The sequence below is a fragment of the Balaenoptera borealis genome (assembly GCF_965194805.1).
Source record: "Balaenoptera borealis genome assembly, chromosome: 13".
NCBI lineage: Eukaryota > Metazoa > Chordata > Mammalia > Artiodactyla > Balaenopteridae > Balaenoptera > Balaenoptera borealis.
The window spans coordinates 99081858-99101898 of record NC_138870.1 but is presented as its reverse complement, the minus strand read 5'-3'; the positions used below and the strand labels follow the sequence as shown (position 1 = coordinate 99101898).

Sequence of the window (20041 nt, the reverse complement as noted above, 5' to 3'; positions counted from 1 at the left end):
GAACGTAGTATAACAAGCAGTCTCTACCTGATGGAAATTGTTAAGGATTGAGAACATTAATGTGCAATGACTGCTTAACACGGTGCCTGGCACATAAGTACTCAAAACATGTTAGCTGCCCTTAAGTTCCAAGAACCTCCCTCCCCCATTTGTCAACACATTTCTGTATTTCTGAGCACTCGGTGGAAAAGTCTGCAGTTAGACTTGGGGCGTCATTTAAGGGTCTTACCACACTGCCTGGATGGCCAAAATCAGAAAGTAAAGTCAGGCCAAGGGGTGAAACGTTACAGAAGCAAAATGGAAAACGGATTCTTTTCAATTAGCTGTTGCCACTATCTCTTCCCCTGGAAGAGAATCTTCTGCTGCCTCGGTTTCCTCATCTGTATAATGAGATTGTAGTCATCATACCTGCCTGCAAGGCTGTAGTGAGATCTTGGACATGAAAGCACTTTGTAAACTCAAGAGCACAATGCACCTGAGTTACTGATTAAGAGTATGGGTTCTGGACAATCTAAAATGAGTGACCTTAAACAAGTTAACATCTTCTGGCCTCAGTCTCCTGTAGAATGGGAGCAAAAAGAGTATCTATCTCAAGGGACTGTAGTAAGGAATAAGTGAAACAATTTAAGCGTTTGGGGCCTAGAATATCAGAAGAGCCCACCTATTCAGAGTTATTATTATGATGACTAACCTATTCACTGGACTCCTCGCCCCCAAGGAGCAGGTGAAAACCTGATGGAGCAGCGACACCAACACTGGCCCAGGAACTGTGCTCCGTAACCAGCTGGGTGACCTTGGGCAAGTCGCTGACCCTCTCCAAACTTTGGGTTCCGTGATCACAAAATGATCCCTGTGCTCCTACCAGCTCTTCCTCTCCGCTGTTAAGGTCGCCGGAACAAAGGCCACCCGCTCCCCAGCCTGTCCCCGAGGGGCCACAACTCAAAATTCCTGCTGCTCAACTCCCTTTGCAGCGCGACAGCAGAAGCGCCCGGGTCTCTATCCCGGAGAGATGCGTCCGCACTCCGCCGCCACCGCTCGCTTCATCAGCTACTTGCTTCTGCAGCCTCTCGCTGCCCAAAGTTTTCCCAAGCGCCAGGAGACTCGGCCGTGTTTCAACCGCGGGAAGACCAGGGGTGAGGGCGCGGAGCCTGGGGTCCCGGCCCGGGGAATCCCAAAGCCGCCCACGCTGCCGGGAGTGGAGTGACAGGTGCGACGCGGAGCCACTGGGCGGGCAAGCGTGACCTCGCACCGCGCGTATAGGAGCGCGAAGGAGGCAGCGGCCGCGCGCTCTCCTCTGGCTGCTCCCGCCAGGCCCCCGCGACGCCCACGGCTCCGCGTTCCCGGCCCCACGACCCTCGCTGCGCTTCCGGACACGAGGCGCCCCGGAGCAGATCCCGCGGCCTGCCCGAGCGGAACGGCCGGGCGGGGCTCAAACCCGCAGCGCCCGGAAGGGTTGGGGACAGCCGGGTCGACCGCGCCTGCCGGGTCTTCCCGCGCGAGACGGGGCTGCCAGGGGGTGGGCGCACGCGCACCCGCGCGCGCCGCCGTAACCCCTTCCTCCCCGCGCGCCCCCGCACTCCCACCCACCCACCCACCACTCACCGTCGATGTCCCCCAGGGTCAGCTCGTCGCCCAGCTCCGTGAGCGTCTCCATGGTCTCCAGACCGCCCAGCTCTCCGCTCCCGTCCATCGCCCGGCTCGGTGCAGAGGAACCCCTGCCGTCCCGCTCAGGGAGACGCGGGGGCGGTGCCGCCGTCACCGCCCATGACACCCAACAGCCCCCGCCGGGTACCGCCTCACCGGCCGGTGCCAGCCGCCGCCATGTTTGCGCCGCGCGGGCGGGGCGGGGCGGGATTGCCCCGCCCCAACCCGCGCCCTCTGTGGCCCCGCCCCCAGGCCGCGCGCGCTCCCTTGTTTGTTGTCAATAGGACCAGGCTTGTCCTGGCCAATCGGCGCGCGAAGCGGCGCGTGGGGTGATGGCGCGTCAACGATCAGCAGCTCAGATTTGCATATCGAGGCCCCTCCCCTGGCGGCCTGTTAGCGAATGCGGAGAGAAGCCTCCAGGTCCTCAGCCCAACCTCCTTCCCGTAGTTTAAAGGAACCGCTCCCTTTTCTGTTGGTTCGGCTCCACAAGCTACTCCATCCACCCGCTGGGGAATGAAGGGTTAACACCTCCCACCCCCCCGCCCGCTGGGCGCCCCCAGAGTAAGTCTTGAGCACATTACGTCATCGTCCCAGCTGTCTCTCCCCCCACCCTAGCCCCCGCCCCCCCCGCCCCCCAGCTCGCTTGGGAGGCGGGTAGAATCAAAACTGGACCCCAGTACTGGGGCCAGGAGGAGTATGGAGATCGTTCACTTAACGTTCCTCCCAAGCCCCTTACAAAGGCGGCTACCGAGGCTCGCGAACTGCCCAAGTACGGAGCGTATTTTACAAACTCTGCGCCCTTGCACCTGCCGCGACCACGCGCTTACTCCAGCTGTCTCACCCCGGGTACCTCAGTCTCCTGCAGTCCTTTAAAATAATGCCAGTGCCCGGAACCACCACAAGTATTCTGAGGTGGGTTCCGAGCACGACATCTTGACAAAGTTCCGCAGGGATTCTGAGGCGCAACCCACCCACAGATTCCCACTCCTTCAGCCACCGCACTTCCAGTGTTGCAGCTGGTCACGATGTAAACAACTGTGCAGGTTTCTAGGAATTTATACTAAGGAATAAACGTATGAGTGCTCAGAGAAGTGCGCCCTCAAAGGAGCTCATCACAGTCCGCTGTAACAGGGAAAAATTGGGAAGTCCAATAAGGACCTGATGAATATACCTGTTGACAAAGACTTCCACGATATACTGTTAAAAGGGAACACTATGTTTCCTGCTAGTCTGTGAGAGGTAGCAGTTGCTTTGTGGTCAAGACTTAAGAGTTCAAAGACTGGGTGGAAGCAGCCATGTGGATTCACTTACAAACCGTGTGACTTTGGGCTGGTTAAATAACTGTTCTTTTTTTTTCTCAGTTTTTTCATCTCTAAAACGGGGGGGACAGTGCACCCTTGTAGTGGTGAAGATTAAGTGAGATCATCTGCACACTCATTTGACAATATTTATTGAACATTTCTGTGGCAGGCAAAGAGACAGTTCCTGCCCTCTGAGAGCTTCCAGTCTGGTGAAGAAAACAGACATTGATATTTAAGACAAAACCTAAAATTATGAGGAGAGAACTGCATCTGGCATAGCTAGGGGAACACACAACATGGACAAAGGCCCCGAGGCAGAAGGAGCTGATGCAAGCCAGCACTTGGAATAAGTCCTGACACACAGTGCCCATACAAGGTAGCTACTGTAACTGAAAAGTTACATGTGATCTGTGTGTCACATGAAGGACAGAAAGGATGGAAGGCCCGAGAGCTGAGTGTCAGTGATGGTTATGGGAATGGTGGGATTTAGGGTGAATTTTACTTTCTTCTTGGTATTTCAGTATTACTTAAATTACTTTTTATAATTAACATGTATAACATAATAAATAAAGTACCTTATTTGGGGGGAAAAAAGACAAGAAAGTTCTTTTGTTTACATGCAGGAGTGTTGGTATAGATTATACTAGTCTCACCCTGAAACAGAAAACCAAACCCTGCTGCCTTGCTCTGGACGAGGCACTGAGCTGGACAGTGCCACCTGCAACTCCACCATTCAGTGGCTCTCACAGGGCTCCCCACAGTGGGGGGTGACTGTCTGCTGGCATATCATATGACTCACTTTCACTTTGGTCCAATGCCTTCCCGTCCCAGAGCCTCAGTAACCCTCTGCAGAGGGCTACCTGAGTACCAGGAGGTCAGGTAAATGGGCACAGTGCCTCCCACCCTGCAGCTGTTCCCATAGCTCCCAGCTGGAGCTGCCCAGGGAGGAGAGCAGAGTGGTTCTGTTTGTACCTTTGAAGGTGTCAGATGGGAAAACTTGGGCCCACTGGAGGGTGGAGAGGAAGGGATCAACCAAGATGGTGAGAAGTGAAGGTGTAGAAGGAAGAATCCAGGAGGATAAAGATGCTAAATGGGACAGAGGTGAACACAAGTTAAGACTGGGCTCCTCTCTTTGGCTGTGCACACAGTGGGTGCTCAGCAAATCCACGGGACGACCGAAGAACCATCAGAGAAGGGCTCTTGTCACTGAGAAGCCAGGCCCAAACCTCAGGGAAGCAGTTTAGGGCTGGGCAGAGGGTTCAGACATTATCAAATTCATTACACCAATGAAGCCACAGCACAGGGAAGGGGTGGGCCAGGGTCACTCAGCAAGTCTGATGGGCTAAGACTCTGGGTCTCCCTTGGGCACTGTTAGTGGTAGAGGGTTGGGGATAGTTGTGTGTCTCTCCCCTGGCTTGGCAAAGTCAAAGAGACAGAGCTAGAATTCCCCCCAGAGCCCCTCCCTTCTCTGCCTGGAAGGGATATGACAAGGGCGGCTGCCCACTCAGGGCCTAACTCCCTCTGCAGCTTCCCTGCTCCATGGCCCTGGGCTTTTCTTACACACCTCCTGACACAGGGAGCTTGCTGTCTGATCAATCCAGCTCGGAGCAGCTCTACCATTACAAAGCACAGCCTCCTGCAGAGCTGCAGCCTGTCCCCCAAGGGCCCCCACCCGCAGGCTACGGTCTCCCTGAGCTGCCAGGGAGGACAAGTTGATTCTTCCCCGAGCCTGCTCGATGACTGTCCCTGGATATCTGAGGACAGAGATCATGCTGCTCCAAGGCTGTCTTGGGCTAAACACCCTCCCAGGATACTTCTGGTCCCTTCTCAACACGGATCCCTTGTCCATGACAGTGCTGAGAAGGGAACTGGAGGTCAAAGCCAAGCCCCTGCTTTGCTGCCCCGCCAGGGCTTGAGGCTCCTCTGAGGAGGAGGAATATCCTCTAAGGTGGTCTCTACATCTGAGGGCCCCCTATCTCCCGACCCAGGCCCCTCTCACCTGCCCCATGGAGAGGCTCACAGCTCCCTGGGGCCCAAACCAACCTGTTAGCCCAGAGCATTTGCTGGCTTTTATTGTCTCTGCAGGGGATAACTGTGCCAGGCAACACAGTGACACAGTGGGGCCAGCAGCAGGCATGACACCTCCACACACGGCTCAGAGCCCAGTTCTGCTGCCTCCCCAGGAAGGGCAGCAGCCAGCTGGCCAGCGGTCCTAACCCAGCGGGAGAGTCCAGCCCAGGATCCCTCCTGCTCCCCACAGCGTCTCTACAGGGTTAGGTCTGCAGCATAGCGCCCTCTGAAGGCTCCCTTGGCACCCCTCCAGGGAGGTCCCTGGGAAGAAATGCAGCCCTCTGCGGCCCAGTCCCTGCAGCTGGGGCTCAGAGCCGGCTCCAGGGGGCTGAGCAAACTCGGCCTCCCCTCTCACAGGGGCCAGCTCTCACCACCAGTCATACCGCTGTATTCTCCTCTTCCTCCCGACTGGCCTCCTCCTGGCCCCTTGAGCCCTGGGCTGCTCCAGGGCTATAACTCGGACTGGGATCTTGAGATCCGAGGGCCTTTTCGGATCTCTTTCCGCTTCTCCTCTTTCTTCCGGCGTTTCTCCTCTCCTCTCAGGGCCTTCTGGAAAGGGTCAGTGCTGGTGATGAACTGAGGGGAAGAGCAGAGTGGTCTGATTAAGTCTGCTGGCAGCAAAGAGTTGCCTCTGAGCTAGGCCGCTGTGGGGACAGGAAGGTCACTTAGACACAGGCCCTGCCCTCGGGAAGCCTGCAGACATGGAGATAGTTAAATGGGCTTGGGGAAACTGCTGAGCGGGTCTTGGAAGATAAGCAGGAGCTTGCCAAGCAAACAGGACGAGGGAAGAGGACATTCCAGGCAGAGGGACGGGTGCTGAACCTGCATGGTGCATCTGAGAAACAACAGAAAGACTCCACTCAGGGTGAAGGGGCTGAGTGCAGAAGACCACCGCAGACCCCCAGAACCCTGAGGAGGAGATGGCAGCCAGCAAGAGTAAGACAACAGGGGTCCTGCCGCTTGCGAACAAGTTGCAACATCTAGGCAAGGGAGTGTACGGGAAGCAGGTGGGCCAGGTTAAACTGGCAGACCCTGAAAGAGGTGGAAAGAAGATGACAGTGGTGCCCAGGCTCGTGGCTTCCACAGTGGATGCACGGTGGTACCCAGGGAGGAGATGGAAACAAAGGGCGAGCTGGGTAGGAGGAGGAGGAGGCCTTCAGCCGGGGTCATCCCCAGGCCCTCTGCTCTTCTTCCCCCACTCTCCAGACCGGCTCATCTGAACCCAGGGCTTCCGTTCCACCTCTATGGTCAGCTACCACTCAAATGTGCATCTCCCTATCTAAATGCCTGTCTGACACCTCCACTAATGTGCAAACGTGCCCCAAGCCCAGCATGGCTCCATCTCCCCAAAACCCAGTCCCCTTCCAGAGTCTCTGTCCTCATGAACAGCAGTGCCCCACAACCCGGTCGAGGCAAGTAGGGCAGAGACCAAGCATTCCCCCCACCCACACCCCTACCCCTCACAGTCCATTGCCAAGGCCTGGCCCATTTTACCCCCTAAGTCTCAAACCCGTCTACTTCTCTCTGTCTCGCCTATCCTACTGCTACCCCCATCACCTCCCCCACCACCCTCCTGATAAATCTGGGCATCTCCCAGGGTCTCTCCACACCCAATTTGGTTCCTCTTAAGCCATTCTCCTCACTGCAGTTAGCTATTTTCAAAATGTAAGTCTGACTCCTGCTTAAACCCTTCCACGACTCTCCATTACTCTCAGGACAAGGTTCCACACAGCTGCATCTGCAGGTCCACCCTGCCCCCCTCTCCTCCTCCCTCACTTCTGGTCCCTGGGTTCCTTGGCTCCCACTTCCAGGCCTCTGCACGTGCTGTGGCTCTTCCCAGCCGCCACCCCCTCTGCCACATTAGCTCCAGCTCAGCTGTCACCATCCTTGGGGACCTGCCCTGGCTCCCAGCTGGGGCTGCCTCCTCTGCTTCCTTCTCAGTGCTTCTCCCCTGCCACCACCTGCCTCTGTGACCACCTGCTTCGTGCCTGTTGCCCCCACTGGACCACACTCTCCACGAGGACAGGCGGATCGTGTCGAATGCTGCTCACTGAGCCACAAGCCCCCAGTGCAGGGCCTGCCGGGCTTATAGATGGTACTTAGCATGTATTTTTTAAATGAATGAATGAATCACGTTAGAATATGAGATACAATAGTACCCAAGACTCAGGTAACTTTGTTGTGAAATACACCCATTTTATTTGTTCATACGATAAATCTGATAAATGTTTGATCAAGGTAGACGTTAAAAACAAATTAGGGGCTCCACCTTGTGGAGTAATCCACCTACCATGTTAGACTGAACCACAAGTCTGGAAGATGGGGTGAAGTCAGAGAAGTGCAGCCCAGAGAGGGTAAGTGATCTGCTCAAGTCACACAGCTAGTCCCAACTGGGGCTAGCCCCCAGGTCTCCCACTTCCCTGACCAGTGCTTTCCCTATCACACTCTGCCTCCTATCCCTACAAGTTAATTCTGATCCTCTTGGGAGGAAGGAGGAGCTGGGAGACTCCTCAAGCCACAGAGGACTCCACACTCTTGGCTCTGGCTTGGGGAAGGACAAGTCAAGAGATCCTGGCCCCACCAGCTAGGTGGGTCAGAAGAGAAACAATGCCTATCCCTTTCCTGGATCTCCTCCCCGCTAGGCCTGGCTAATGCCTACTTTAAATTCTGATGCTAACCTCGAGTGGACCCTTCGTGCTGCCTGACAATCCAGAATGTTTCCCTGCTCTACTCACTCTCCTGCTCTCCTAGACACACCTTGTCCTCGAACCTCCATCACTCCTCCCCTCCTCACTCGCAGCCCATGACCTTGCTTCCTGTTCCAAAGAGGATGGAAACACTCAGAAGACAACTTCCGCAAGCTCCCACCACCATACCCACCAACCCACTTGCTGCTGTGCCCACACTGCTCTTCCAGGCTAGGCCATGCCTCCCCCCGGGCACCAGCTCTCCTCTCCCCCCTCCCTTCCTCAGGGATGAGGCTCCAGCAACTCTCCTACCCCTGCACCATCGGTTCTTCCTCCCTAATAGGTGGGGGGGGGGTGTCCCATCAACATGCAAACGTGCTGTAGTCTCTCCCATCCCACTAAAATTTCCCCTGGAAACCACACCCTCCTCCAGCTAGTCTCCCGTTGATCTGCTCCCCTTGAAAACAAAACCTTTATGATAAGCTACAAGGATATACTGTACAACATCGGGAATTATAGCCATCATCTTGTAATAACTTTTAATGGAGTATAGTCTGTAAAAATACTGAATCACAGGCTTCCCTGGTGGCACAGTGGTTAAGAATCCACCTGACAATGCAGGGGACACGGGTTCAATCCCTGGTCCGGGAAGATCCCACGTGCCGCGGAGCAACTAAGCCTGTGCGCCACAACTACTGAGCCTGCGCTCTAGAGCCCGCGTGCCACAACTACTGAAGCCCGCATGCCTAGAGCCCATGCTCTGCAACAAGAGAAGCTACCGTCATGAGAAGCCTGCGCACCGCAACCAAGCGTAGCCCCTGCTCGCCGCAACTACAGAAAGCCCGCATGCAGCAACAAAGACCCAACACAGCCAAAAATAAAAATAAATAAATTTTAAAAAAAAGTGAATCCCTATGCTGTACACCTGAAACATTAAAAAAAAAGAAAAACTCTTCAAAAGCGTCACCTGTACTTGATAGGATGCGTCCACTTCCTTTCCTCTCATTTTCTCCAAACTCAGTCTTTTGTCCCCACCACTCAACCAAAACAGCTTTTACTGAGATCTCTGATGGCACGTCTCCAGGCTGCTAAATCCAGTGGCTGATTCTCAGCCGCATCTTCCTTGACCCTCCAGCGGCATCTGACAGGAAGATCACTTCCTCCTTCCTGTCACTTTCCTCACATGGCCTCTGGGAAATGATTCCCTCTTGGGTTTGCTACATTAGCACTGACTGATCCGTCTTGGGGTGCTTTGCTAGTTCCTCCTCATTCTCCCATCTCTAAGTGCAGGCACATCTCAGGCCTCAGGCCTCAGACCACTGATCTATCTGCCCTGCCCTTCTGCTACTCTCACATTTGTAGCTCTAGCTTTAAGCTCTCCCCTGAAATCCAGTCATACACCCAGTCGCCTCCTTGACATCTTCATTCAGATGCCCATCAGGTCCAGAAACGAGGTCTCGATCCCCGATCCAGCCCTCGACCTTGTCCCACCAGTTTGCCCATTTTAGAAATGGCAGCCCCATTCTTCCACACACTCAGGTAAAAAATCGTCGAGTCATCCAATGCAGCTCTTTCACTCCAGATCTGCTTCCTTAGTGAATTTTATTGGCTCTGCCTTCAAAACAGAACCAAAATCTCACCATTCCTCACCAGCGCCACCGTTGTCACCCTGGGTCAAGCCACCGTTAACTCCCAAATAGACAAGCGCAGCACCCTCCTTACCAGTATCCATCTCCTCCCTGGTCCCCCTCACTATTCTCCACACAGCAGCCAGGCTGATCCTTTAAAAGGTTAAGTCAGAGACCCTCACCCTGCTCCTATGTGTCTTGGAGCCAAAGCCCTTGAGAAGACATGCAAGGGTCCTGTGCTCTGGCCTACAACTCTGACCTCACGCCCTCTCACACTCCCCACCCTTCCAAATATGCTTCCAATTCAGGGCCTTTGCACTTGCTGCTCCTTCAGCCTGGAATGTTCTTCCCCCAGAGACACAGCTGGCTCCCTTGCTGTTTCACGTCTTTGCAGTAAGAATCTTCTGTGTCCAAGTCATGTGAAATAGCAACTGTATTCCCACGTTATCCCTGGAATTCCTTAACCACGTTCCTCTGCTTTTTTTCTCCGTAGCCCTTATCACCACCTATCATATATTTTTTATTGACTGTCTATCTCCTCCAACTAGAATGCCATTCCCAGGAGGGCAGAGCTAGAATGCTTCTCTAGTGGCTGGGATTCAGTAGATGCTCACTAAACGTTGAACAAATGCATGTGCTATGCCTCTGAGCCTTTGTGCAAGCTGGTCCCTCTGCCTGGGAAGGTCTTCCCTGAGCTGGTCAACCCGGCACTTCTTACTTATCCCAGCGCCTCCGCCCCCTACTTCCATAGGCTCCCTCGCATGGGTCCTTCCCTCTTGCACTGGTACAGAGATCATGCTAGATTGGGACTGTGTTTCTCTGTTACCTTCCCCAACAGACGGTGAGCATCTTCAGAGCAGGGAGAGGGCCAGCTCCCTCTGGACTGGGACAGTGGCCAGCACGAAGCCTGATACAAGTTGGCTCTAGTGATGGGTATGTAGTAGGAGGGGACTCCCAGAACACCCACTGGTATGGAGAGAGTGCCCAAGGTGAGCGGAGCAAACCTGGGCTGTTGCTGGTGGACAGGTCCACACGGGATACCAAAAAGTGAGTAAAACCTTGGGACCGTCCCCAGCCAATAAAAGGAAAGTATGTTGCTTCTGCGGTATGCCCAAGCACAGCACATTATGATGAAGCTAAATTACATCTATCCTGGAGCCCATTCTCTCTGTGCCCCATGCTCTCACCCTCCTCATGTATGAGAGGCATTCACGATCTGCAGGGCAAGGAGAGCCGGTGACACAGCAAAAAAAGCATCTCCATGGGAGCCCCCTCATTGGGAAAGGCAATCTGCCATGGCCTTGAGCATCCCTGCATGTTCTTGCCGCGTACACCAAGAACCCAGCCCTGACTGTTCTTACCCAGGCCATTTATCAGGGTTGTGACTGCAGCAAGCAACCTTGAAGGATGTGTCATCTTGGTTTTACATGAAGGGGACGCAGCTACGCTAGTGTGGAAAACCATATCCCCCACTCTGTCACCTGAAGCAAAGCCACTAGTTCAACAGGGCCCTCGAGTCAGAGTTTCCTCTGAAAACTCAGGCCTGTCCTCTGATTGTTCGCCTAAATTAAGAGCTAATGGTACTGTGCAGAAGAGTTAACATAGCTGGCCTCACTGCTATCTTTTAGAAGGCCTGCTTCCAAGGCTGGTCCTTGGCTGGTGTCTGGGAACTTGGTTTCTGGGAGGGATTCCCATCACCCGAACTGATAAGAGTGGCTCACTGCACCTAAACTGTGCAAAAATGTGGTTTATGCTAAACACCCACTTTCCTTCTGGAGTCTGGAATTTTGGTATGTGCTCGGCAGAGGGTGCCTACGTGACCAGTTCCCAGTAAAAACTCTGGGCGCTGAGTCTTTAACAGGCTCTCCTGATAGACAACTTTTCACACATATTTTTATAACCTGTTGCTGGGGGAATAAATTGTGTCCTGTGTGACTTCACTGGGAGAGACTCTTGGAAGCTTGTGTCTGGTTTCCCTTAGACTCCACCCAAGGAGCATTCTCCCTTTGCTGATTTTACTGTGGATCCTTTCACTGTAATAAATCATAGCCTCGAGTACAAGTACTCACTGAGTCCTGTGAGTCCTCCTAGCGAATCATCAACCTTGGGGCGGCTTTGGGAACCCTCGGCACAGGTGACCATGGGCAGCAGCAGCCATCTAGCCCCAGGGATGACACTGGAAGACCAACTGCCATAAAGGCTAGTAAGACAACAACCTGAATTAAAAGCCGTCACTCTTGCCTAGACAATATTCCTAATGACCAGGCATGTTGTATTCTTACTGACTGTTGTCAGTGTCCAAGCAATCTGGTCTGCCAGATGAGCAGGCTACAAACTGGCAGATCAAAGGTGGCCATCCCTCTTGGGGGCCATGAACTGTGGAAACAAACTGTGGTTGGCAACGGGACAGTCTGGGTCACTCCCTTAGATGCTCATAGCCAATTCTCTGATGAGACCAACCAGAATCAAAAGGCTGATCAAGCCTACACAGCCCAGTTGACTGGCACTGCCACCTGCATGCATCATTGTACTAAATGTGGCAACACACTCACCACCATAGACTGACACAAAGCAGAGGACTCTGTATTTCTGGTTCAGCTACTTAGAGTCCCTGGTTGGAACAGTATGGCCCAAGATCATTAGAATAATGACCAATTGGGGGACTTTCCCTGGCGGTCCAGTGGTTAAGACTCCACGCTTCCACTGCAGGGGGCACGGGTTCGATCCCTGGTTGGGGAACTAAGATCCTGCATGCTGCGTGGCACAGCCAAAAAAAAAAAAAAAAAAGAAAGAATAATGACCACTTGGTTGAGCACGCTCCTTGCCGAGTCCCCCTGTAGTGGCCCATGTGGGCCAAGATGGGAGATATGTGTCTGTGGAAATCTTGCAAAAATGCCCTTGTCCCACTCACATCTGACCCTTCTGAACAAAAAGTCTAGGTGAAAGTAGGGAATAATTGGAGAAAAGTGAAATTATAGGTCCCAGGATGTGACATGTTGATTTTGTACCAATCATCTGGGGAGGGAGTGCCTTAGATCCCAGGAGGTGTGTGGAACAATTAACCCTCTTTGTCCTTTAGATCCAGCACTGCCGCCTGGCAAAACAATCTTAGGGTCCACCCCAGCCAAGCGGCAGCTGCAGTTGAGAGTCAGACCAGCTGTCCAGTGTGTCATTCTCAACCACGTGACAGGAATATTCCCATCGACGCAGTCAGTCCTGAACTATTCTGCTGTGCCTGATACCATCAAAGGCAGCTCCCAAAGTAACCCCGTGCAGACACACAGACCAGTACAACCTTGCTTCAACCTGACACACACATCCACCTGCTTCTCCTGACCCCTGAGCGAGCCCGGTTGTGCCATGTAGGGCAACTGAGGCTGCAACTCAGCAGCAACACTGCCTCCAGGGCTCAGCCAAACAATGCAATGGTGACCCAAATCAAGTGGTCACATGTAGGAGACAGTGGGCCACAGAATGCCTCTCCACTGGGGATGAGCGTTGCTTCGGGTCTATCTATTGGCCCCTGTAATCACTGGCAATGACATCAAAGATCAGCAGCTCAGTCTAAACCCTTGTATGGGTGGTAACAGATGATAGATTGGTCTTAGACCGCACGCTGAGTTTCTAATGTAAGACCTACTGCCCCCGCCTCCCCAGGACTTACCAGAGCTGGCTAAGCCCAGGACCCTGGAGCACATGGCTGAGACCAACACTGCGCGTGGCCGCATCCTGCTGCTTAGAGCCCTACTGACAGCAGTCTGAGACAAGCTGAACAAATGTGGTCCTAGTCTCCACTGATCAGATCAATCATGGAATAGGACGTTCACGTAGAAATGTGAGTTAAGCCAAGACACGTAGGGCTGATGGATGGACTGTGGGGAGGCAATCTCCATTGCCCTGCACATTCTTGCTGGTACACCGGACCACTCTGTACCTGGGCCATTTCTCAGGTTGTGTTTGCAGAAAGCAACCATGAAGGATGAGGTGATATCTGCCTGCAAACAAAGACTTGGTTTGCTTCTGTTCATTATAAAGGTGGTGAATTTCCCAAGCTTGGTGCTCCTAGACTTGATGTAAACCCACTGCATGCGTGGCATTTGCCTGGGCCCCTCTGTGTCACCCTCCTGGGACTTGGGGAATAAGGGAAACCCACATAACCAGGCCAACAGCAACTGCTTTTGCTGCAATAAACTCTGATGTCTCTAACCTGTCAGCATCCATGAAACAGCAGCAAAATCCTAAACCTTCAGAGGTCCCTCCCTACACCTGAGGGGAGCGTGTGATTTGAGGAGTACAGTGCTCCAGCCCCTCCTCCCTGACGCTCTGGCCCTGCCCTGCCACCTCTGATCTCTTCCTCCCCTCTACTGTGTGTCAGTATCTGTCGTGCTTCCCCTGCAGCCTCCAGCTCTCAGAGCCCACCTCAACCCCTAGGAGGAGAACATGTGCAGGAATGTGGGACAGAAGCCTGGCTGGGTGCTCTGAGGCTCAAGGGCAGAGAAGCATGGCCTGACCTCCCATGGCTTCCCTGACATTCGCCTGATGGGAACAGGGCCTACCGTGCACTGGGATGGATGTGTTCATAGCCTCTGACTGGCCCTCACAGCTGAGGTCCACACCGCACGGACAGACAGGGAGCTGAGGCTAAGACAGGGCCAGCAGCTTGCCCGAAGGTACCAGTGAGCAAGTGATACTCAGGCCCAGACCCAGGCACTTCTGGCTCCAAGTCCAAAGCCTTCACACTCCACTCTAGGTGCCCCAGCCCCTGCAGGCCCTGGCCTCCCAGGGCTCAGCAGAGGCCAAGCAGACATGGCCACGGGTCCCAGCAGCTCACCTCTGTGTGGTCTACTTTAAACGGGTTCTGGAAGTCAGAGTCTTTCTCGCTGATTCCCAGCTCCTGGGCCATCTGCGGATGAGGAAAAGCTAGTCATCCTCTGCCTTCTCCTGCCTCCTGCTCACCCGAGGGCCACTCCCTCCGAGGCCTGAACAGATGTGGGCCAGGTGGTGACCCCTAGGGACCCAGGTCAGCATAGAACCCCATGAAAGGGCACCTCAAGGTGGCCCAAGGCTTATCACAGAAAACACAACCAAGGGCTGACATTCAGGCCTCACTAAAGGCAGATGTGTGGCTCACAGCGTACCACCAGACAGAGGGCTCCCGGACCTCCTCCGCCCCAGTCCTTACCAGGCTGAGGATGGGCGAGTGGGGGCCCTGGTCAAAGACGCCCGACTGGTTGCAGAAGCTGATGCCCCAGCGGATGAGGAGGTTCCAGTTGGAGTTGTGGTCAAAGCAGTGGTGCACGATCCTTGGGAAGCGCAGCACCACATCACCGAAGAAGGCCGTGTTCTCCACCACTTGGGAGAAAGCTGGTGAAAGGACCCTGATGAGTGGCCAGGGGAGATGCCCTTCTACAGCCCTCCTGGCCAGCCCTACGCACCCTCCAGAGAACAGAGGCAAGCCCACTAATCAGAGAAGGGGAATGGTGCCTGAGGCCCACAGGCTGCTGACCACATGTACAGTGCATGCTAACGGGCTTTATGTCTACCAGGTCACTGAATCATCAAAACCACCTTTAGAGGGAGATGTGTCTGCTATTCCCATTTCTCACATGGGAAACTGAAGCTGACGGCTCGTGAGTAGCAAACCTGGGCTGCAAACCCAGGGCTGTCTGACTCCAAAGGACATGCTCTTTCCCCTGTATCTCACAGCTCAGAAGACTCGTTTGCCATGGGGACCAGAGAGGTGGGTGTCATTTTGCAAAAGGAGGCATATGCATCCCATGAGCCTTCGCTGGGCCTAACCGCCCCAACTTGGTATCCTAATATCCAGAGTTGGGCCCTGGTGTTAACACAACTACAGTGTCTGTGAGGGGTCAGTTCTGTTAGGATGGCCAAGGAACACATCAGGGTTTGTTTTCTTTTTAGTATATGCCCAATTTTATTTTATTTTAAATGCTTAAGTTCTTATTTTGAAATAATTTTAGACTTACATAATACACCACAAAATTCCTTCACTGGGCTTCCTCTAATGTTATCATCTTATATAACCATTGCACAACTATCTAAACCAGGAAATTAACATTGATACAATACTATTAATCAATCCATAGACCTAATTTGAATTTGGTCAGTTTTCCCACCAATATCTTTCCTCTAGTCAACAAATCAGTTTAGACTGAGTTTAGTGTCCATTATGGTAGCAGGTCCCCTGACCCAGGCTAGCATGAAGAATAGTAACTATACACCCAGCCCTGGTGGTAGCCCCTGTTTGAGTGACCCCTATAAATACAGCCCAGGCAGCCCTCATCAGCACTGGCCAGGCCACACAGAGATAAGCGGACTCCTACAAAGATATGCCAGGTTGGGTCTGAGACAAGTGGGGCAGGGACCCCTGGGCTTCAGAACACTCTTGAACCGCAAAGAACTCAGGAGTTCGCTTGGTTTACAGGTAAGAGCCAGGCAAACCACCTGTCCTCTTTCATGTGGAAACTGGAGGTAATAGTGCCTTCCTCAGTTATAGTGGAGATCAGAGATGATATTTGTAATGTGCCCAACATTCAATATGTAAAAGCTCCTTCTTCCTGTCTCAGACAGTGTGACCTAACAAACTCTACTGTTAGAATGTAACCAGTTAATGGGGAGAAATTACCACTGGAGAGAAATTCTTGGAAGAGGAGATGAAGGGATTCAAAATATTCTTTTATTTATCTGTGTTGGTCTCACCTTGTCTCAAAAAGGACTTAAGGGGGTTGAGGCTTTTAGAACAGTAGTAAAGAGTGATGGTAACTGCTCCCATGGGCCAGTCACTTCAACAGGCCTCAGTTTTTTCTCCTATAAATGGGAACAACCCTTGCCATCTCTACCAGGAGGGTCAGGGTGGTGAAGGCAAGGATTTCTGGAGTGGAAGTGGGCAAAGGCTCCTCCCTAATTCCCCTGTCTCAAACACCTAACCACACGACAGAATATATCTGTGTCAGGGACACAGAAACTGGCTCTGAAACGAGCCGAGAAACACTCAGAGAATCATATACTAAGTGCCCAACCACCCAAAGAGACTCCTTGGAAGGTGCCACAAGAGGGTACTTCCGGAGAGAGAAAGAAGAGTGACAAGAACAAGAGGGAAGGAGCAGCTAGAGAAGATCAAGGATGGAGGGCGGAAGAGGAGAGGGCGAGATTGCGAAGACCATACCATCCTTCAGTTTCTCGTCCTGGGGGAAGGGCCCATCTGGGAGCACATCTGCAGCAATGAGCACTGTCCGGGAGTCCTCCAGCACCTGAGGGAACCCCACCTGGGCTGAGTGGCTTTGAAAAGGTCTTCCCAGACCGGCCCCAGCCCCATTTACTTCAACCCTACTTCAAATCTTCTGAGGGGCTTCCCTGGTGGAGCAGTGGTTAAGAATCCGCCTGCCAATGCAGGGGACATGGGTTCGAGCTCTGGTCCGGGAAGATCCCACATGCCACGGAGCAACTAAGCCCGTGCGCCATAACTACTGAGCCTGCGCTCTAGAGCCCGTGAGCCACAGCTACTGAGCCCTCGTGCCACAACTACTGAAGCCCGCGTGCCTAGAGCCCGTGCTCCGCAACAAGAGAAACCACCGCAATGAGAAGCCCGCGCACCGCAATGAAGAGTAGCCCACACTCGCTGCAACTAGAGAAAGCCCGCGCATAGCAACGAAGACCCAACATACCCCAAAATAAATAAATAAATAATAAAAATAAATTAATTACAAAAAAAAAATGTTTCTGTGCATGCGCTTCCGCCTCATTGAACACCATCCCCTTGGGGAACTCCTACGCATCCATCGGTGCCCAGATCAAAGACCAGGCCTGCCATGAGCTGCCCGCTGCCTGCATGCACCTTAAAGAGTCCCTTGAGCATGACATCAAGGATCTTGTACTGCTGGTGGACATCGTTCAGCTGTGCTAGGTTTTTCAGCGCCAACAGCTGCTCCCGCCGCTTCACCTCAAACATCTTCTTGTCTGAGCAGCATTAAGTTAAGGAACTGGCACCAGTTCTCCTGCCTGGATAATCCAGTGGTCCCGATCGAGAGGGTCCACCCTGGCCAGCAAGGCTCTGCCAGGGGCATAGATGTGCATGCCTGGGACTCCCCAGGGAACGAATAAACTCTCTGAGAAGCATATGAATCCTGCAACATATCACTCATCCACTTCAGAGGATTCCACACTCGACAACCTGAATACAACCCTCAGGACCTGGCTCCTGCCCTCCCCTCCCCATGGTCTTTCCCCAATCTCCCACAGCCACGCACTGCTCCCAGAACCTCTGCCCCTCTGCTCACACTGTACACTCTGCCTGGGGTGCCCCCCACCCTTCTCTATGAGTTTCTATTCTTTCAAGACCCAGCCCTTGGGTAGGCAGCCCAGTATGCCAGGGCTTGGTCTCCGGCCAGGGTCTCACCCAAAAAGAACGAGGCACATGTACAATCCTCAGAGTCCTCATGGCTCTGAGATATATGCCTTGCCTTCTCAATTTAACATATGGGGAAACTGAGGTTCAGAACAGAACTGACTTGATCAAGGTCTGGTTAGAGCACCTTACTTTTTCTCTCCTGTTCCTATTAGGGGGGTCTGCTCCATCCCTGGAATCTCCCAAGGGGTTGTGGGTATAGAGAAACCTCATTTATAGACCCCTCAAAAACACCTCCAACCTCAAAGGATACAGATCTCCAGGCTCGGGTCCAGGGAGGTCCTCAGGGTGTCTGTGACTCCTGTCCCAGACAGTAGCAGGACAGGGAGGAAGGCCAGGAACTGAAGAAGGTCCATATCCAAGACTCTGGAGCTAGGGGAGTAACCCAGAGAAAGAAGGTGAGACCCAGAGCTTGGTGTTATATGAAACAGAAAGTGAGTTGAACAGCAACTTCCCCTGACATGACACAGCCTCCAAATACCAAGAACCCAGCTTTGGGAAGCCCTGGAGCCCCAGTTCCCAGCCCAGGGCCAGTGACCAACAGACACAAAATAAAGACATGGGATGATAGGAGGGAGGGAGAAAGATAAAGTCAGCAAGGCAGGGATGCTTAGAGAACAGGGATCAACGCCTGGAACCCTGCACGGGAGCTCTGGCTCTGCCTGACTTCGGCACCTTGGGCAAATTGCTCAGCCTCTCTGAGCTTCATCTTCCTCACTGCAAAATGCGGATAAGGAAGTCATCTCCCTGTTGCAGAGACAGAAGGCTGGGTGAGGCACTGTGCCTGAGGAAGGAGGGCCTGGTCAATATCATTGCCTCTCAATTCCCCCATCCTGGCCTCTCAGGAGGCCCAGGCAGTCAGAGATGTGAAACTTCTGGGGTTTCCCACCTTTCCTGACTTCTGTCATCAGAAAGGAAGAAGGGGTGCAGGGTGGGAAGGGAGGCAAGACAGTCTTGGGATAAGACGGCTGTTATTCTCTTAGGAACCACAGGCACCACAAGCAACACCTGTTCCTATCTAGGCAACATTCTCCAATTGCCTACTGAGTACCTGTCATGTTCTAAGCACTGTTCTAGAGCCGGGAATACGGCAGTGACAAACAAAATTCCTTGCACGCTGGTACTTTCATCTCTAGTAGGGTTAAGAGACAACCAATAAAGTTGTAAAAGAAGCACAGAAAGATAAGAGGGAGTCAGCAAAGTGCAGTATTAAATACAGTAGTCAGAAGCAGCCTCTACTCAGATGATAGCTGCCCAATTGTACCCACGTGGAGACCAAAGCACAGAAAAATGAGGTGACTGCCCAAAGTCACTCATGGATTCTCAGGCTAAACCAAGAGTCTTAATGAGCACAGGCTATCTCAGAGCTGGCCACTGTTCTACTAGGGCACCTAGGTATGTCCTAGAGATGCTCAGTTATTGACAGTGAGACCCCACACAGATCAACCAGAGAACTGCCCCCACCCCACGCTGATGAGAAAACTGAAGCCTAGAGAATGGGAAGAAATAGTTCAAGCTCACCCAGAACCCTTACCTTCCACCGTCACGCTCCAGACTCAAGGGAACCAAACACTGGTTAAGGCAGAACTTGGAGTCAGGGGAAATCAGACAGCCGGTAATGACTGAAGCAGGAAGAAGTGGGAAAAGAAAGCCGAAAAAGCGGACTGCGTGGGGCAGATCCTGCTGTCTCTACTGTTACTCCCACTTATCCGCCTCTCAATCCCGCTCCCTGCCCCCTGAGTCCCCAGAGCTCTTCCCGGCTGGGCGTGCGACGGACTCCGAGGCCATTCTGCAGAGGTGGCTTGGTGGTGAATCCTGAGCCGGCAAACCGGGCTCGGAGACCAGGGTCGCTGCCCCTAGCCTTTAGAGCTCCGGGAAGAGAAAGTCTTTCTAACGAGGAGAGCCGTCCGGGTCCGCGAATCCCAACCCCCACCCTGTGCAGCCAGTTCTGGGCCCTCGGTCCCACCCCCGCCCCCCAACGGGAGCCTGCCTGCCCGGCACCCCCGCCCCCACGTACCAGGCCGGGCGGGCGGGCGGACAGGAGTCAGCGTGCACCTCGCCTCGAGGGTCCGCAGACGACCGGCAGAGGTGCGAAACCTCAGTGTCCCAGAGCAGCCACGCAGGAACTGCCGAGCGCCGCCCCGCCCACCGCGCCGCCCCCGCCCAAAGATCGTGGGCCGCGACGGCAGCTCTTTGACCTAACTTCCGGCCCCGCCCAGTAGGCTCCGGCGCTAGCCCTGCCCGAGGTCCGTGGGAGTTCGGTCCCGCCCACCCTGCGTGGCGGCT

The 20041-nt window shown here is 53.6% G+C and overlaps 2 protein-coding genes across 9 annotated transcripts in view; both read right to left on the bottom strand.

The window, feature by feature from the left end:
• Nucleotides 1-1854, bottom strand: part of SREBF2 (sterol regulatory element binding transcription factor 2) — a 60147-nt gene extending 58293 nt beyond the window's left edge. The window contains exon 1 of the mRNA XM_082351419.1: nt 1603-1854. Within this exon, the coding sequence (XP_082207545.1) occupies nt 1603-1690 (88 nt within the window). The 5' untranslated portion in view covers nt 1691-1854. The remainder of the gene's footprint in view (nt 1-1602) is intronic.
• Nucleotides 1855-3077: 1223 nt separating this feature from the next.
• CCDC134 (coiled-coil domain containing 134) lies at nt 3078-19914 on the bottom strand. 8 transcript variants are annotated; one of them, XM_082349701.1, is made up of 8 exons: nt 19769-19912; nt 18009-18127; nt 17186-17307; nt 16517-16601; nt 14513-14694; nt 14162-14233; nt 13265-13325; nt 3078-5591 (listed from the first exon to the last, which is right to left on the bottom strand). In XM_082349701.1, exons 2-8 carry the CDS (start codon nt 18109-18111, stop codon nt 5575-5577), a joined length of 642 nt encoding a protein of 213 aa, XP_082205827.1. In that variant the 5' UTR covers nt 18112-18127; nt 19769-19912; the 3' UTR covers nt 3078-5574. The 8 variants fall into 8 exon arrangements, with proteins under 8 accessions (XP_082205827.1, XP_082205824.1, XP_082205825.1 ...); XM_082349698.1 differs by lacking the exon at nt 13265-13325 and adding an exon at nt 19290-19377 and having other exon boundaries at nt 19773-19895; XM_082349699.1 differs by lacking the exon at nt 13265-13325 and adding an exon at nt 19290-19377 and having other exon boundaries at nt 19769-19894.
• Nucleotides 19915-20041: the final 127 nt, after the last annotated feature.

Bases quoted from the DNA above. Each gene is read 5' to 3' on its own strand.
- CCDC134 (XM_082349697.1), bottom strand. From the start codon at position 18,111: ATGGACCTTCTTCAGTTCCTGGCCTTCCTCCCTGTCCTGCTACTGTCT. The intron at 16,602-17,185 runs GTGCATGCAGGC...GGGTTCCCTCAG, and splicing joins TGCTCAAGGGACTCTTTAAG to GTGCTGGAGGACTCCCGGAC. The intron at 14,695-16,516 runs GTATGGTCTTCG...TCCTTTCACCAG, and splicing joins GGACGAGAAACTGAAGGATG to CTTTCTCCCAAGTGGTGGAG.